Here is a 19136-nt window from a genome sequence, read left to right as displayed (position 1 = left end):
CTTTCATCTTTTTCCTAAACACAATAGTCCCGACTACAATAACACTTAGTCAACATCTATGACACTTGTAGTCCCACATTATGAGATACAAATGTTCTAACATTGCCTCATATGTGGATGGATGCAGGTAACAAGTCTTGATGTTGGAACTTACTTGGACAACTACCAAAAAGATCTTTAATTCTCTTTATTTTTGTTTATGTCTTTACACAAGCCAATGTACCCATATATTTATCTCTTCAAGAGCAATTGATATTAATGGAACTCTTTCCTCAACTAATTTACAAATTCATTGAGCTTTGTTATCTCCCTTTGAAACTGGTTACAATAGCACTACTTGCACACACACACACACACACACACACAGAGTGTGCATAAAAGAAGTACTTATGTTGAGGAAATTAAAGAAGGTAGAATTTTTACAACAATCAAAATTATAAGCTAAAACATGTACATTGATCTTGGTTGGTTTGAATTGCAATCTAAAATCACAATTTACTCCGAATAACTTAACAAAACAAAATAAGGTACAAGTGATGAACAAGAAAATTTCTTATACTCAAGGAACAATGACATTGTCAAAGCAGAGAGCCAATAGTTTGATTTGATTTTAAAGAACTAAAATATGTTTGCTATGAAAAGTTATACGTAACAACTGCTTCTAATAACCTCAAAAAACGACTTTAGTTACAAGCCTAGCTGCATTTGATAGACAACCCTAAGACTTTACCTATTACACATAGGTAGTAAGTTTTAATGTACCCAGCTATTATTGATGGGGTAACTTTTTCATATGGTTCTTTTTAGTACAAACTATGTGATGGTTGTATCCTCACTTAAATTTTGTAAATCCTTGAAGTTTCTCTTTTAAAATTGAGGCTCTAAGGATGCATTGGAGAATGTTGAGTTCTTTGCCCATTCTTTGATTCCTATAAGAGAAGTAGATTTGAGAAGTAAAGTAGCATCTTTCCTACATCCAAATTCTCATGCAAGAACCTGGTTACATGTAACTCTAGAATTGGCTTAACCAAAACAAAACAAGGTACAAGTGATGAACAAGAAAAATTCTTATAATAAAGGCAAACTCAAGGAACAATGACATTGTCAAAGCAGAGAGCCAATAGTTTGATTTGATTTTAAAGAACTAAAATATGCTTGCTACTATGAAAGGGTATGCGTAACAACTGCTTCTAATAACCTCAAAAAACGAATTTAGTTACAAGATTTGGTATACGACCCTAAGACTTTACCTATTACACATAGGTAGTAAGTTTCAATGTACCCAGCTATAATTGATGGGGTAACTTTTTCATATGGTTCTTTTTAGTACAAACTATGTGATGGTTGTATCCTCACTTAAATTTTGTAAATCCTTGAATTTTCTCTTTTAGGATTGAGGTTCTCAGTATGTATTAGAGAATGTTGAGTTCTTTGCCCATTCTTTGATTCCTATAAGAGAAGTAGATTTGAGAAGTAAAGTAACATATTTCCTACATCCAAATTCTCATATGCAAGAACTTGGTTACACGTAACTCTAGAATTGGCTTAACCAAAACAATAGCCATGTTCATTGCTTCCCTTTACATTAAATGCTAGCATATACACTATTCAATAGATTACTTTTTTGAGTCATACATTTCTTCACCATATCTGAGAGAGTCCCACCATTCCAAAATGGAAAATTGTCCAAAAAGGAGCTCTTTCAGTGTATCCATTACTTTATTAGTCCTAGATACTAAACTTGCATAATTGTAAACGGCATGTGGACACAGTGCCACATAATCATTTTGATCACTCTTTAGTGAATTTTGGAACAACTTTCAAAAAGCCATAACTTTTGATCCTTACATAATATTGCAATGATGTACAAAGGAAAAATGTTTAACAAATCATGCTCTACTCATTGAGCTCATAACTTCACATTTCACTATTCGAATCATCAACCTTCTTCTTTGGAAACACCTCTTGATCCATTGCGACAGCCTCAACCTAGCACTTGGAATGAAGTGAAATCGGTGGTTATATTTTACTAATCGACATGCAGAGCTATGGCTTGTACTCCCTTATTTTATGACTAATTTTTGTGAACTTTGTTGCTCCAATTTGAGGAATGAATGGATGTATGTTTTAGGGTTTCAATACACTTTGAGAGTGCCTTTCATATTCTTCCAATATTGGGCAGATCTGGTCATGCACTACCAGTTTTAAAGAGGGATGAAGCATACGTTTGGAACAACACAATGTTGCATATGAACACGCAATGCTCTTTTAATTTTGTTATTCTAATGGATTAGTCAACTCATTGCATCTATAAGAGCCCTTTGAAACTTGGTTTTATGCCATGTCTTCCAAGTTTGATCAAATGTCATGTAGCACTTCTTCAATACATAACACAATCCAAGGAATGGTATCACATGTTTTGCTTAGTTGTAATTTTATTGCATTGAATGCAACATATCATCAAGTTTTTATTCAAAATTTCACATTTGATTGTGATGTTCTACACTGTTTTATTCAATCTAGCTAAGTTGCTAAGAAGACATGGAAGATGATTGCAAAGCTTGGTTATTGAGACGCATCATTTACATGATGCCTTGTTTACCATGAAGTTCTAAATGTAAGCGTTGAAGATGATTTTCCTTGAAGGTAAACATGCAAACAAGATAAACTGCATTTAGAACTTCGTGGTAAACATGTCTGCAATCGTCCTTGTGATGATGTTGGTATCACTTTTGACTACAAATGGACGAATCGATGAAGTCTTTGATCTTCGATTTATCTAAGGGTTAAAGATTTTTTTTTAAGGTAGCAATTAACCTATGCCTAAGTGCGTTTAATCATGCAATTCCCCTCCCTCATTCATTCTCTATGCAAACGCTGAAGTTAAATAAATAAATGGGTACATAGCTTCCTTAATAGAGGTGACTGTAATTGTGCAGTCATCATAATTGATGCGGAGCCAAGAACAGAATTTCATAGGACAGTTTTCTGTAGACCTGCACTGAGGCTTTGCATAAGATTAGTGTCATCCCTTGTCCTAAATGGTCTCGTCTTTGTTGAATGCATTTTTCAGTGCAAATGTTTGCATACCCTTTCCAAACTTGTAATAGTTGAACTCCAACGGATCACATGAAATCCAGAGTGGAACCTAAATTTAAGCATAACTCGCTGGGGTTGAGATCATTTTGTGTTAGAGGCTTGAATGTGCGAAGCTGACTACCATCATTCTCACTAAGTGTTGCAACGATGTCGAACTTACAATCAGTCAGAACTTCCCTTTATGAGTAACTTCTGCATTGAAGAGAATGATTTCCTGCAAACTCTTAATACCATGTTAGTTTCCTAGCTTCTGAGGATCAGCCTTTAACAGCCCATACAGGTGACTGCCAGCCCAACCCACCCAGCTTAAAATTGTTGAAAGAATAGGAATTTTTGACCTGTGAATCAATCTCATTGCTTGAAATCTTACAATACAGATCTCATTCTGTATCTGCGGTATCAACTTTAGACTTTTTGGCCTGCTGAAGCTGGGAAATGTCAGTCCTTGTCCTTTCGTAATACGTTTTTTCAAGAGCAGGATCATGCAGAAAGTTGCAATTTATCCCATTGCGGCAGCCCCTTGGTGTATTGAAATAGAGGCATGGCCGCCTATTTTTGGCACGCACTATATCAGTACCAAACCTGTCATACGAAAAGGTGTCATTCCTTGAGGACAGAGAAGAATTTTGATTATTTCCAATCCATTGCTGTCCCCTTGATCCCAGACTAGTGGCCCGATGCCTTTCCAGATCATGACCTGGTTTCACATCATCCACAGCTATTGTCGTAGCAGGCCTCAGCTGAGCTTCATTTGTGCTTCTCACTGTACCATGTTGTTGGATTAATTCTTTCAGAAGGTCCTGTCGAGGAGGATAAGATCTACTTTGGGAAGCAGCTGTCCCAAAAGTTCCCTTAACCTGCCCCTGCATTCCTTTAATCCCATTCGATTGTTCATTGGCATCCGTGAAAGGTCTACCCTGTGAAACCCCCGCACCACCAGTGGCATCCCATGCCTGCCCGCCCTGAATATTCCTTCCCTCAAAAGAGGAGTCAAGTCTCTGCCTTCCTTGCATGACAGGTAAGTTGGTATGGAAGCCCAAGATGGGTGTAGAACTGTAAGAACTTCCACCAGACTGTTCATTGTTTAACTTAAAACTGCTTCCATTAGTCATCTCCCTGCTGACAAAAACTGAGGAATCCGAAAATTGATTTTTCAGTTTCTGATTGGAAGTTGTCAAAGTTTCAATCAAAACAGGGTTGCTCAGAATTTTGATGAGAAGGTCATGGTCTATTAGTGTTCCACTTTCTTTGGCTTTTACGACTGCATATGCTGCAGCCGCTGCAGCAGCAACATTGGGGTCAGCATTTCTAAAATAAGAAGCACTTAGCTCAGGGTCAGGTTGGCCTGCCTTGGAGAACCTTGGATATGCAGAACCATAGCCCAATAAGCCTCCTGATTGTCCTCCAGGTTCTGATTTCTGAGAATCCTTTATCGGATAGTCAGGATATTGATTTGAAGAAGCGATGACCCCAGAATCAAAATCACTACATAAAGAGAACTCGACAGCCCCAGCACCTGCTGCACACAGACAATGCTCAAGGCAAAGAAAAAGCAGTGCCACAATATCTTTGACATTATAAAATTGGGAAGTATGAAAGAAAGCCTTTCATTCCATCTAATTACAAGCATATTGCCATGATAACACTACAAAAATAATCAATACTGCAATGTACCTGAAAGACTATCCTCCTCAATTCCTTCCTCCTCATCCTCTACAGGTATCAGAGGTATTTGAGGAATCACAGCATCCTCAACTTCTGGTAATGTTTCATGTAGCTCTGCAGGACTGCAAACAAATAACATCTATGAAAAAAACAGACCCTGTTCCAAGTAACATTTAAAAAGAAGCCTTGTATTGGCTTTATTTTGATTTGTAAACTTTGATAGGACTACCACACTAACCAACCTATGAGGGATAGCTGAAGGACGAGGATAGACAGCCTCTAGCACCCTGACTTCTCGCTGTTGCTCTCCAACTATTTCCGTGCTTTCATCTCCCGCAACAACTTGCCACAAGGGGTCGTGCACAAACTGCAAATATTGTACAAAGAGTCAGCAACTGGACTGCCAAAATGTGGCAGAACGTTTCTGGCAATCTTTTTTATTTACCAAGCTGCACAAATGGCATGGTTCTAGCGAAGCAGTGACAGGTGATTACTGACAAGTCCTAAATAATCCCACCCCTTACAAGAGCACAAACAATATTCATCATTGCCTTGCAGATCACCTTTTCAGGACAACGCCAAGATATCTGTGCAACCATTGCTAGAATAGCTTCAGTGTCAAGTCTGGCACGTCTTGCAGCCACACCCTCAAATCCTGGGGGCAAATCATCTGCAGAGACAGGAATCACTGCATGCATGAATCGGGTTTGTTTTGCCTGCAACAGGTCCTGGAGCACTGTTCCTGATAAGGATGGTGCATCTTCTGCAGCAAACAATCGAACCTGGAAGCCAAGAACTGTGGTCAGTATAGACAGACAGGACGAAAATAACTACAGAGTGCAACAGCAAGTTCAGCATATTTCACTTAAGATGAAAATAATACTCTTAATAACCATTGAGCACATTTAGCCTACAACAAGCTTACAAACTCCCACCATACATTTATGATGTACAAGATGCCAAACTTCAGGCTTCCAACAATTACTAATAACCTTTTGTATGCCTCCGATAATCAACTCCAGTAACTGGTCAGACCCTGAAACACCCTATCAGCAATGAATTTAAGGACAGCTGGGCTTATTGGAGGGGGGGCTGCACAGATACAATATCTGGCAGGCAGCTAAGTGGGATCATCCCACATACATCAAAGTTGTAGTAGATATGCTTGAATGGAGTACATCTCTCACCCAAATGTTCAGACTGTTTGGTTGAGTGATGGGGACAGTGAAAGGGCAATTAGGCAACATGAGTGACTATCGTGAGATTGAAACTGCACTATGTTGTGTTTTTAGAGAATGAGTTTGGGAATGTTCCTGGCTTCATCTAGGTATATGCTGGAGTACATGCATGCAGCCTCAGTTGTGCTACATGGATGTGATGATATGTGGCCCATTTTGGGCCATTAGTAAGGACAAAGAACTATTTTACTAGTTGGCTCTGTTATGTACTCAGCTAGGCATTTATTTTCGGCTCAGTTTGACCAAAGGGAATAATATGTAGCAGGAGTTTGACCCCAGGGGGGTAGGTTCAATGCCCCTTTATTCACTACAGATTCCATTTACCTGCTGGCTTCCTAAAAGAGGGAAAGAGCAAATTCACTAAGGGGTAGAGCATACATAGCATGGTAATAAGGGTGAGAGAGCGTGAGAGAGAGAGAGAGAGAGATATTAACGTCTGCAGGAGGCCTCACGGGCCTATGAGACAAAGTACACACCAACAAATTGCAAATACATCTAGATACCCATAGAGATGGGGAAGTGCTCAAAGGCAAATCAGCCCCAATTATTTAGATGCATAACTAAGTCTTAGTACTATCTAAGAAAACGGCTTGTATAACATCAGTTTAGACTGAGACTCTTTGGATTTAGATTCGAAATCGTGAATCAATGCTTGTCCATCCCGGTAGAACGCCCATTCACCTTTCTTGCATGCTTCCTTCACTTTATCGAGTTTGGTGTGTCTTTGTTCAAGCTGGGTTGGAGTGAGCTCCTCAACTGTCCAAATTCTTGTACCCTTCAGCCTGCGTGTCTATCTGAGAACTTTATTCTTGCTGCCCTCTCATTAAAGTATCCCTGCACAGAAAGATACATTAACGTCCTCAAGAGGCCTCGCGAGGCCAATGAGACAAAGTACACCAAGAAAAGGAACTCAAACAAGCCTCAGTGGGCTGAAGCAAAGGGCGCGCTAGGGCCCTTGCTGAGTGCTATGCTAAGATAAAGAGCTCAAGAGCTCATAACATAACCCAAACAAAAAACTCAAAAGCCGAAACCCAGCACCGTGTGGCTCTCCGGTGGGCTGCAAAGATATCTCGGATCTGCATCGCTGCCTCTCGCTGTGGTAGAGGCGTGGTCTCCTCGACCTCTATATCCGATGGGCTATGTCAAGAGTGACGGCTCGTCTCTAGTGACCTCTGAGGAGGAGGGCCAAGATAGACCGGACCTCTTTTCGTGCGTGCTCCGATCACTCTCAGTGTCATGTGTGGTCCCTGTGTCCCTCGCTCGACAACATCTCTCCCCGCAGATCCACAATGCCCTCATGTCAGCTAGCTCCTCCACCCCACCATGTCCTAGAGCTGACTCAAATGCATAGAAGTCCCTGAAATGTCGTGCTCGGTCTAGCACAGCATCCTGCGGCACCTACTCCTCTCTAATCTGTCACAGTAGTGTCTCTCTGTGTCATTACATCTCAGTCAAATAGAGCTCAATACAGACCTGGTCATGGAAGTGGATCAAGTGAGAAAGTGGGCCAAAGCTGTACCCCTCTTGAAAGAGGCAGTGGTATTGTCCCCAGATCTCTTAGTTGGCTGGGCAAACACATAAGAAATGCTCCTCTGTCTCGACCTCCCCCAACGTGTATAACCTCCACATCCGTTGCTCTCTGTGTATGTTTGCAGCTCTCCCTCAACTGATGGGACAAGACCCGCATCTGTCCTATGGCAATCCTCAGTGCATGTGAGACTCCTTTGTCCTCGAGATACTGGGGTGTGATGATGAGTCATGGACTCCGACACTCTCAAGATTCACATAGTTGGCCCAAAACGTGTTTTGGGCAGCCCCGAAACATGCAAAACGTTTCACTCGAAACCGAAACTCACGTTTTGGAGCGCCTTAAAAACCCCCAAAATGTTTGGAATCCAAAACGCACGTTTTGGAGCACCTAGAAAACCCCCAAATCAGAGTACCTAGCATCATTTCAGCTTTGAACATTGAACCTCTTGTTATGTGACTCGTGAATCATGTATCTTTTTCAATTCTTAAATATGACCATTGACTCTTGAATCTTCAATGATATGTTGTTGATTTTCTCATTTAGAAATTAGTAATAAATATGTTTCAAGTTTCCAGTTCTAAGTGACAAATCAAATGTATGTGCACTATGCTTCATTAACTTTTTTCAAGTATTGGAGTTCCGGTGGTAATAATCTAAAATGTTTTACTTTTTTTGGGTAAAATATATATTTGAATGCCCTATTATGCGCGAAACATTTTTACATACATTTCCGGATGGCCCTAAAACGTTTCTGAAACCCCAAAACCCATTTCAAAACTCGCTGTTTCGAAGCTCCTTAACTACTACGCTCAAGAAGTGGCTGTGGTAGAACTGGATCTTGGTGGGGAGCTCTTGGTACCTGCCCCCAAGTCCAAGACACATGGAGTTGGAGGAGACAACCACTATGATATAGTTGATCTCACCTTGTGGGATCAACTTGGGCAGTGCATCCATGTTGTACTAAAAGGGGGGAAGCCGATCATTCTAAATACCATGACTAGTAAAACCATGTGGATACGCATGCATACCATACTATACTAACCAAATCATCCTAGATCCCATAATCACCTGTAGCCGCTCAAATCTCCTCCACTATGTCGCCGAGAGATCACTCCCCAAAAAGGTGCTGCATACATTGCAATTGGCCTCACTAGGGTGTCGAAAAGCCAACCCTTTGTCGACAGATTCTAAAAGTGCACCTCAAAGCACCTCCTCACTAAAGGCATGGGTCCTCGTGTGAGTCGTGCCCTGGCTGCATGGATCATCGTGAAAACTGACCCTATGAAGACTTGTCCCTAAGTACATGTAAGACTACAGTGTGCACTATCTCCACTGGCTCACCTCGACAAGTGATGCTCTGTCGATGAAGTACTACGCATGAGGTGTTGAAGATCATAACCTCAGTCTTCCCAAGGTTGATTGTCAAGTCTCTCTCTCTGCAAAACACCTTTAAGCCCTCCAAATATCTATACAATTCCTCTCCTAAAGATGATATGAGGACTATGTCATCTGCATATAGCAATATCTGTATGATCAAATTAGCCAACAATGATCCCTTAACTCCTTAAAGGATGTAATCACGTCAATGTAAAGCCAGAAGAGAAACGGTAAAAGAGGGTTCCAATTGTACTCTCAACCTAATCTCATAGGCCTCCCGAGGCACGGACTCTCCCTCTAGCAGACTCGTATAGGCTCATCATCCTCCAAATCAGGGATCTCCATCTCCTTAAGTCTCCTAATCATACGAGATCATGGGACAGTTTTGAAGGCCATCCAGAAGTCTATAAAGCAACTGTAGACTTTCTGGGATCTCAACTTTGCCTCCTCAATGGTAGCCCACACGGTGACAATGTAGTCTAGGATGGAGCATGGTCTCCAAAATATTGCCTGTCCTAGAGCTTGTTGTCCGTGTGCCTCTGTGTAGCAACTAATCTCCCTCTCTAATACCGAGCCGTAATCTTGGCCAAGGTATGGCCAATCATCAAAGTGCAATAGTTACAAGTGTCCGTGGAGTCCCCACCTTTGTGTATCAACACAATGGTGGTAGTACTCCAGACAAATGGGAAGCTATGGCATAAAATGTGTTTGAACATTTGCGCTAAAATCGGAGCCAGGACCTCCTACCCATGCACGAAATACTATGTCCGTATCCCCTCATAATCTTGAGCTCTCTGGTTATGGAGCCGACGGAGTGCAGACTACACATTCTGTGCCGTGAACAAGTGACAAGTAGTAGGACTGAGCATAACGGACATATCAAGTGGTGCCTACATCGGACATCATAGAATGAGCTCGCATATGTACGCCAAACATCTGGATCTGTGATGGGAATAGCAGCTTCCCCTCAAATAGAAGCCCCCTAGGATCTCCCCCTCGAAATAATTGATCACCTTATCCATCTTGTGTTTGAGGAAAGCCCGCCTCTTATGACGTGTCAGTCACCGCGAGATCCGTTGTCTCGGATGTTGTCAGATGGCCCAAGCTCACTCAAGTGTGAGATGGGATCTCATCTCTCTACACTTGTCATCAAACCAAGACTTTTGAGGCATCTTACCCACTAGGACATGTGTTGTGGATCAAGTCATACAAAAAGATCTAGCAGCAGCATCTTGTACCGTCGAGACAGGGTGTACCGGCCAACCCAGGTCAGCCGACATGTGTGACCCGACCAAGGTGACTCGACCAAGGTAACCCATCTAGGCTTACCCAACCACGGTTAACCAACTTTGGCGGCTTGTTTCACCGCTCCACTCTGACCCATGCCTTGGAAAACCAGTCCCAGATCCAACCGAAATCAGGCCCCAGACTCATCGAAAGCCTACTCATGCTGAGCAAGCGCACCCACATAGAAGCCCTCACTCATGAGATGCCCTAACTTCTAACACCCTCTCTACACCTCATAGTGAGCACATATGCCGAAGAAGAAAGCTGATGAAGATGCAACCATGGACCTCCATCACCGCGAATACTCGATTCACCTCGGTGATAGCACCTAATAGCCTGTATCTATGAAACAGAATGCCACCACAAACAGTAAAGAGATCTACATGTCTTTGATTTCCCATGCCAGTGTGTATGAATTCCAAGTGAAGAATGATGAGCTGTGGAACAGACGACATCCAATATCCCCTAGTAGAACTTGGAACACATGTTGTCCATTGTCTCCGCAACTTATAAGCAATGAATTGGTGAACACATCTCATTCATTCTTGTATGACCCAAGCCTTCCTTGCCTGCCAGATACTAGTTTGTGGAGCCAGTAGTCAGCCCGCTCTCCCTCCCACAAGCCCTCTTTGGCTGCGGCACGTGGGGGGACCCATTTCTCAATGCTAGAAAGCAGGAACAATATGAGTTATCAAGGCAAGGGCTGCCCTAGGATCAGCAAACTTGTCATTGGTCTCATCCTTGTCTTTTGATTTGCCCTTGTCCTTCGACAGGCAATCTTTGGCCGGGTGACCTCTCTCCTCACAAGCATAGCACCAGCTTCGTTCTTTCTTCTCACTATCGTAAGTTCTTAAACACCACCAGGAGAGACCAACAGCTTACCTTGAGATAAAAGAACAGTTTCCTCCTCCGAGAGAAGGGAGCATATGTCATCAAAATCCAATTGAGACGTAGTGACCTAGCACTGCAAAGCTCAAGTTATACTCAGGTGGAAGTTTGGTGAGGATGAGAGCAGCCAACTGAAGAGAGGATAAGGCAGCACCCATTGCAAAAAGCTGGTCATGGATGACCTTGTCCTTCATCAAGAATGGCTGCATGGTACTCCTTGCGACTCCCAAGGAGCTTGAGACTATGTAGCTGAACCTGCAAAGAGACAGATCGCATAGCAGTATCCCTCACATAGAGATCCTCCAATTTAGACCATACTCAAAATCACTAGTAAATGTTTATATTGCCAGCGAGACCTCCTCGGTAATGGTGCATACCAATGCCGAATGTGCCTTGGAGTCACGATCCTCCCCATCCTGTAGCTCCTCCAAGAAAGTGTCCCATCCCAATGGATCAAGTTCATGCTTCCGCTCGCATCCCTGAACAATCTGCCGAAGACCCTTGTAAATGACCCAGACCGTCATATTCAGCTTCCAATGGGTGTAATCAATGCCGTTGAGTTTGTCATATACCAAGATGAATCCAGGAACATTCCCAAACTCATCCTCTAAAAACACAACATAGTGCAATTTCAATCTCACAATAGTCACTCATAAGATTGAAAACCATAAACTCCATCACGCATAGCAAGGTCTAGCTACTATGACATCCCCACTGACGTCATCAACGCCCAACAATGGGTGTAGACCATAGTATAAAAATATGCTCTCACACATACAAATCCACACACCCACACATACTTGAGCATCCATTTATTTTTGCCGAAAAAACAGTGCTGATTATATTACTTCGAAAACAAGATACATGAGGTCACCTTTGCAACTGACGGGGCTGCGTTCACAAATCGGACGCAGCCCAAAAAGGAAACAAAAAAGTAAAGCTCTCTCTCACGGGGGGATCAGGCGAGTGTGAATGAACAGCCAGAGAGGTGGTGAATAGCGCCACTAAAGGCCCTGCAAAGTATGCTCGAAGAAGAGACCCTGTGTGTCCCAATCACGGAGGAAACGTCTCCGCTTCTCCAGGCCAGCCCAGGAGTCTCCCTGTATCTGGTCCCACTGGCCTCTGAGGGTGTGTATAATCTCACTCCAGATGTCAGTCAAGACCTGGGCAGTCGAAAGGGAGGTGCCACCGAGGATCTGCGCGCAGCGCGAGGTCCAAATGTGCCATCCTGCGATGCTGCTAATAATCTCCCAGACTGGCTGCCTCTCCTGAGATCCTGTGTCAGCCTCTGCCAGGTGCGGCGGAATGCTCTCGAGCGGCCCCCATGTCCCCTGTGTGATAAGGAACGTGGGGTCCTGCGGACATGCCTCGAACAAGTGATGAAAGCCAGGTGCGGTGCTGCACCAGCAGAACGCGCCCCAAGTGATCAAACCTAACTCCGGTGCTGCGCGAGTAAGGATCCCGAGGGTCCACCTCCACACTTCCTGGGCGCGAGTACAGCTCCACAGGCAGTGTTTTGGTGACTCCTCGTCCTCATGACAAATCTGACAACGTCCATCCTGACCAACCTGCCGCAACCAGCTCCCCACTGGAAGACCTTTGTGGGCGAGAAGCCAAAGGAAGTAGGAGATCTTCCGCGGCCACCAGCTCTCCCACAAGGCCTTCCAGAAGGCCTGCAAAAATAGCCTGGAGATACCCTGAGCATACCAACTGGGCCGCTGGGTGGGCGGGCGGCTCTGCATCCTCCCGAGAACTCTCCTGCCCAATGTCGTGCTGTAGGCGAAGAAAGAGGTCGGCCCCTGACCTGTCACAATCTCTGGCCATCTCCACTCTCCTGCGTCCCAATCAAGCTCTGACAAGGCCCGCCCCTCCCAGAGCCAGAGTCGCCATAACTGCAGCTGATCCTGCTCTATACTGGGATCGGTACGCCAAACCTTCTTGAGCATCCATTTATACAAAGTCTTCGTACTAAGTTTCTGTCAGCACTCCAGAGGTGAAGGGCAAACTCAGCCATGACGAAGGCTAGCACTAAAGGAGAAGGCTAATCAAAAAGTAGTCCAAAATCTCTTCATTCAAGCTACAATTGCTTGTGAAGTCTAAACGACTTCATTTTAGTCTCTCCCAAACATTGAGTTTGTCATCCTTGGAACCATGGAACAAATTTAGGCTCTTACACACCAAATTTGGAGTGTAAAATGGACAGCCCTTATGATAGGAAGGGTGGGTGAGCAAAAAAGAAGAGGCAAAGGCAAGAAAAGGAGGAACGACTTCTCCACACATACTTGAGCATCCATTTATACAAAGTCTTCGTACTAAGTTTATGTCAGCACTCCAGAGGTGAAGGGCAAACTCAGCCATGACGAAGGCTAGCACTAAAGGAGAAGGCTAATCAAAAAGTAGTCCAAAATCCCTTCATTCAAGCTACAATTGCTTGTGAAGTCTAAACAATTTCATTTTAGTCTCTCCCAAACATTGAGTTTGTCATCCTTGGAACCATGGAACAAATTTAGGCTCTTACACACCAAATTTGGAGTGTAAAATGGACAGCCCTTCTGATAGGAAGGGTGGGTGAGCAAAAAAGAAGAGGCAAAGGCAAGGAAAGGAGGAACGGCTTCTCCTCTTGTAGTCCACACCTAGTTTTATCCTTTTTCACGCATGTCTTGAGATCCACAAAATGGCAGGCCTTCCTTCTGCGCACCTGATCTACCCACCACTCACTACAACACACTCCAGCAATCCAACTCTAATCTCCGAATAACAGCATACAAACCTTCTCCAAGAAGTCGCTTGTGTCTTGGACTCGCCACACCCAAAAATCGCCTTCGACAATGATTCACCTTCTACCCAAGCTGTCCACGCGACACTATATTAGCATGTCATTCCGATTTTTAGATTTAAAGCCCAATGCTTGATTGCCTACGTGTTTGTGAAGGCCTCTTACAAGACTTCAAGACATCGGCTGGACACCTTACGGCAATTAAGAAGTATACTGATCAAGAAAAAAAGGGTAACATCCACAACAAGGTTGGAGCTAGAAGATTCATGATGTATTTCATGTGTCGTTATTAATTCTTTTGGCTTCTAATAGAGGGAAAAATAAGCCCAATTCGTGGTGTTAGCTATATTATGCTATAGTGTGTTTGATAAAAATAGGGCCAAAAAGGAGTATATGGGATTCAAATTATTTAGGAATCAACGACTTGTAAGAGAGACTCCGCAGGTTTTTAGAAACCCAATACAGTGGCTTATGCTTGGGCACCATTGACGACATAAGCATTGCTTTGCTTGCTAGGTATGTCTACCTTTTGTTTTTCTTTTTATTTTTTTGGTAAGCTCATTTTTCTTCTCCTCCGTTTGTCTTTTATTTTTATTGTAGAATTTTGGACTTATAGAACAATAATTTGTATGATTGGATATGTTCTAGCCTTACAAAGGTATACATGTAATAGAGGGTCAAAATAAGCCCAGGTTGTGGTGTTAGCACTATTATACTATAGTATGTTTAGCAAAAATAGGGCCACAAGAGTATGTGGGAGAGGACCATATAAGCCTCCGCTCATTTCTAGGCACGTTTTGATGTGACTCTATTCCCCAATGTACTCTCCTCTTGCTTCCTCACTCAGAGGTGTACCTTCTCTCCCATGCTTCCCACTCTCTCTCTGACAACAGAGAAAGCTTTGTAGAGATTTCTTTCAATGGATGTCATTGACCACTATTTAGTTTAATAGTGGTCATCAGCCCATAGGATCCTGAAGGGTCTCAAGAGGACTTTCATACACTCATATCATTGTTAGAATTTAGGGCATCTCCTCATGAGTGAGGGCTTCTATGTGGGTGTGCCCGTCCAGATGGTTGGGTAAACCTGGCCGGGTAACCTTGGTCGGGTCACATAGAAACTGACCTCGGTGGTTGACTGACCCTGGTTCAACTGTTACAGCCCCTTGGGTCAGCCATTCTGCTGCCCTATATACAGGGCCCTATTGTCTCTCTCTCTCTCTCTCTCTCTCTCTCTCTCTCTCTCTCTCTCACGCACACAGCTTGTGCACAGTTCCTATGCAATATATCAGAGGAAGTTGTTTGTCAGGAGTTGGGACCTAAAGAAGAGAAGATTGCAGGGGTCTAGACCGGGGCTGGTTGTTGTTGAATCCAAGATACTGTCGCCATCAATATCCTACCCACTCTCCCTTAATTGCATCGTGCATGGATGAAACCATCGCCTGTGTCTTGATTGTGTGGTGCATGATCATCTCTACTTTCCTTGACACACAATTAAGGAGTAAAACAGCTGCTATATCTTTTCCAAAGATATCTACAGCAGTGTATCATTTTATTTTCTATTCCCCAATGTTTTTAGGTAGGCACCTGAACACTTTCACTCTTGGAGCTCCGAAGGTAGTATCTTTAATGCTTCCAATGGTAGCTACTGTTTTGCAAAACATGGATGCAGTCAAGCTCTTTACCTGTTACAATATTGAATATGTTTCGAGTTTTTGTTCTCCCAATAAAGTTTCATACTCTAATGGGAGATATTACTTCTATCCCTTTGTGCCCATACCTTGTGCCCACAAGGCTTTCAAGATGTCGGATGGACACAATACAACGACTAAGAAGTAGACTGATCAGGCCACCTACCCTTAGCAATACTAGGAAATCCTTACATGTCAAACACAGTTGAAACTTCCACTACCTGTCCATAAGTTGCAGACTCAACTTCTGTACAACACGATCAGACAAAAAACTGTAATTTTTCAAATGTTTAAGCTCCAACTGCCTGCCTGGGTCATTATGGACGTCATAACAGCAGCATGGCAAGAAGCCTGCAGAGAGGCAAACTAGACACTATACAATACAAGAAGAGGAGGGCATCTGTAGCTTTACAGCAGTATCTTCAAAGGGAAGGCACGCCTAAGTAGGGAGACCACAAAATATTGTATCTTTCAAACAGCCAATTGCTGCCCTCAAGCTAAATTTACAGTCCCTACCTGAAAGCCAAGTCAGTCGATAAAAAATTTAAAAACAGTAATACCTCAGGAAAACAGCATCGTTCCGGGGCTCAGCAACACAGGAAAAGCTCAATCGGAACAATTAAAAATACTGACCTAATAAAAGCTTAACAAGCAAAAGTAGTTCAAGATAATGCAGCTGTTTTTGTAAACCAGTAGGGAACATTAGGGAGGAAAAGAGGGGAGGGTGGATAGTTGGAAAGATTACCACTCACACACACAGTATCTATGTATGTATGTATGCATAATGACCGTTGGAGCAAATCAGATTCCCAATGTAAAAATTTCACACTTGCTACCCTACTGACTATACGGAGAGCTCTCGCCTTCCTTTTTCTGATTATGTGCTCCTTCCTCAAAGAACACAAATATTCCCGCCTAAAAGCCACCCGACATTGGACATCCTTATTCTACTCATTGCACCGATGATACTTTCCTCTAGTCTGTCAAGTCCTAAATTTCTGGCATGCTGTAGCTAATGCTAGGTAAAAGTATGATATACCTTTTATGGCTATAATATATCCAATCTGTGATCTTGGGTCATGCTAACTACTTATTTCTTTGATGAAAAGAGACCTAAACCAGCAAACAATTAAAAATCAAATATATGCAATCAATGTTCACTGACAAACGTCACCTCACCTAAAACTTTCAGGGGCAGGAGAAACCCATCCCCACTCCAAGTGATGGTCAGTACTCTTTAGGGAGCTGCATATGCTGACAACTTCTTCACGAAACAAGATAGAGAAAGGCACAGGGATGCGTGCCATCAATTGCACAAAAGTATAAAGTGCACATGTAAGGATTGAAACTACTACAAACGTATAAAGTGCACATCAAATGCACAAACCTATAAAGTGGAAACTATATAGCAAGTTTTAGGGTGAAGCAATAATATAGACGCTCTAGTATTTCTTCGCATGCAGATAGTGAAAATAAACCAGCAGAGGGGTACTGTCCCCAAAGAAACAATGATAGCATTCCAAACAATACCATTCACCCACCCTTGTTCTGATAATTGGTAGAACTCTGCTGAAGTCAATTAGTTGGACACCTGGCCTAAACTTCACATAACAAACAGCCCAGAACCCAATTCTGTCATGCACTGATCTTTAACTCTAAATATGTAATGTGAAAATTCCAACAAAAGTATCAAACTCACATAGGATTGGTCGTATCCAAGTCGATTTACAACGAATACACTCACAACGTTGCCATGTTATGATAATGAAGCAGCATCCAGACATCATGCACACAACCGAAAGATGTGGTAGGGCCCTTCATTTTGCACAGGATGGGAACAATCTTTTGTGGGCAGATTCTAGAAATTCCAAATAATGGACCTACCTGACACAACTTGTCTTCCGTTGCCCAGGAAACGTTCTTTGCTCTCGGTTTGACCTCTAATCCCTGTTCAGTTCCCTGAGCAAGTGGAGAACTGAGGCTTGGTGTCACGACCGCCGTTGTCATTGATCAGCCACGGTACACTCTCTTTGACCTAATGAAGAGAGCTCTGCTGATGTAAGCTTCAAACTCTATATTCTCACTCAACTATGCCACGTGGCATATGGTTAACTCCCACTCGTGTCACATACAGGAGAAATGCAAGTTTTCATCATGTAATTCTGTGAACTAGATCCGCTTAGTTCAGAACGTCAAGCCTCGCGCGCCCTTTACACAGTGTGTCAACTTTTTGAGACAAAATGCCCGCTTAGTATTTGAACGGATGTGTTGATTTGAAAGGAGATTATGCCTTAAACCTGTGTACTATTGATAATTTTTTGTTCCACGGTCAACGCCATTAGCCATCCATTCATGTTATGCAAAGTCTTGAATCGACATCAGAACAACTTCGCTGGTTGCTTTATTTCCTTGTGCCGATCTGTTTCCTGTGGGATACTCGACTTATAAGTGGGTTTTTCGTGAGCATCCCCTTTCCGACTTACAAGAAACCCGACTGAGTGCTCCACAATTCGATGGTGCATTAATACTATCCAATGATTGTCTCCGCAGTTCCACTTCCTTTACTTTAAATCGCAACACCCCCCTTTCCAAGACTCTTATTTTCAGAGATCGATGAGTTTACAAAAGCGGCGACAAAGCTTCAATTTGAGAGATAATAAGAAGAGAGGTAGGAGTAGACACTGATGGACGGTGGACTGGTTCGATGGATTTACGCGCGATGAAAGCTAGGGCCACAGTCAAGCCGGGAAGAGGACCACTGAAGTAGGAAAACGGACGCACTTATACTTTGCCAAGCTCGTTGGAAAGGTACTACGAAAGAGACAGGAGTCGGGAAGGAATTGCTCACTGAAGCAGCAAAATAAAGTGGTCAAGGTCGCGATGAAACCAAGGGCACAAAGATTGTGACTGTGTATGCAGAAAGGAAAGATGATGCGAGGTCAAATCGAGAGTGGTCTACTCCGGAGATGTAGGAAGGGATTAACAAGCCCCAAGACTCGGGCTAAATAGCATTAATCCGACCCAGACCGGGTAGGCGAGAAGTTTGAAAGCGAAAAGCTACGGAAAGAAGATACTCCCGCCTGTGGCGAGAATACACCAAAAGGCTCTCAGAGCTGTGCGGGAAGGACAGGGATGCGGGATGCAAATCTGGAGAGCGTGAAGGCAGGATCTGAGATTCCGAAAGAGAGGTACAGAGGGTAGTGTAGGCCGGTGGGCTGTCAGGAGGTCTAACAATGCATGGAATCCAAGGAAAGGACTCTCCCAATTTCTCTCGCGGAACCTTGCTACCCTATCTCAGCAGAAGCTTTGTGAGCTGATTTGCTTGTGCGTCTGTGCTTCTGTCGGAGCTTATCCTGATGAAAAAGCTCAGGATAGTTTCTCTCCCCCTTCCTTTACTTAGAAGTTGCTTGCCTGCCTCTCTTAGAGCTGCGTGCTAGCCTTGCCAGTAGCTAAGCTTCTTTCTACATTTGTGCTTGTGTCGCTATGAAGACGGTGAACCCACCCCGATTACGGTTAGGGTAGGTTAGGGTAGGGTGACCGCCGCTCCCTTCCCTGCCGGGGGTTGGCGGAGATTAAAGCTCCACC

At 43.3% G+C, this 19136-nt stretch overlaps 1 protein-coding gene across 1 annotated transcript; it reads right to left on the bottom strand.

The window, feature by feature from the left end:
* Window positions 1–3417: 3417 nt before the first annotated feature.
* Window positions 3418–18928, bottom strand: LOC147880907 (zinc finger CCCH domain-containing protein 6-like). Its single transcript, XM_087369892.1, has 5 exons — window positions 17436–18928; window positions 5328–5546; window positions 5007–5131; window positions 4774–4886; window positions 3418–4615 (listed from the first exon to the last, which is right to left on the bottom strand). Exons 1-5 carry the CDS (start codon window positions 17556–17558, stop codon window positions 3480–3482), a joined length of 1716 nt encoding a protein of 571 aa, XP_087226018.1. The 5' UTR covers window positions 17559–18928; the 3' UTR covers window positions 3418–3479.
* Between the last annotated feature and the right edge of the window lie 208 nt (window positions 18929–19136).

This window comes from Dipteris shenzhenensis, chromosome 31, assembly GCF_047967505.1.
Source record: "Dipteris shenzhenensis isolate YYH24624 ecotype China chromosome 31, Dip_SZ_1.0, whole genome shotgun sequence".
NCBI lineage: Eukaryota > Viridiplantae > Streptophyta > Polypodiopsida > Gleicheniales > Dipteridaceae > Dipteris > Dipteris shenzhenensis.
Note: the sequence above shows the minus strand (reverse complement) of the source record. Positions and strands in the feature narration are given on the sequence as shown.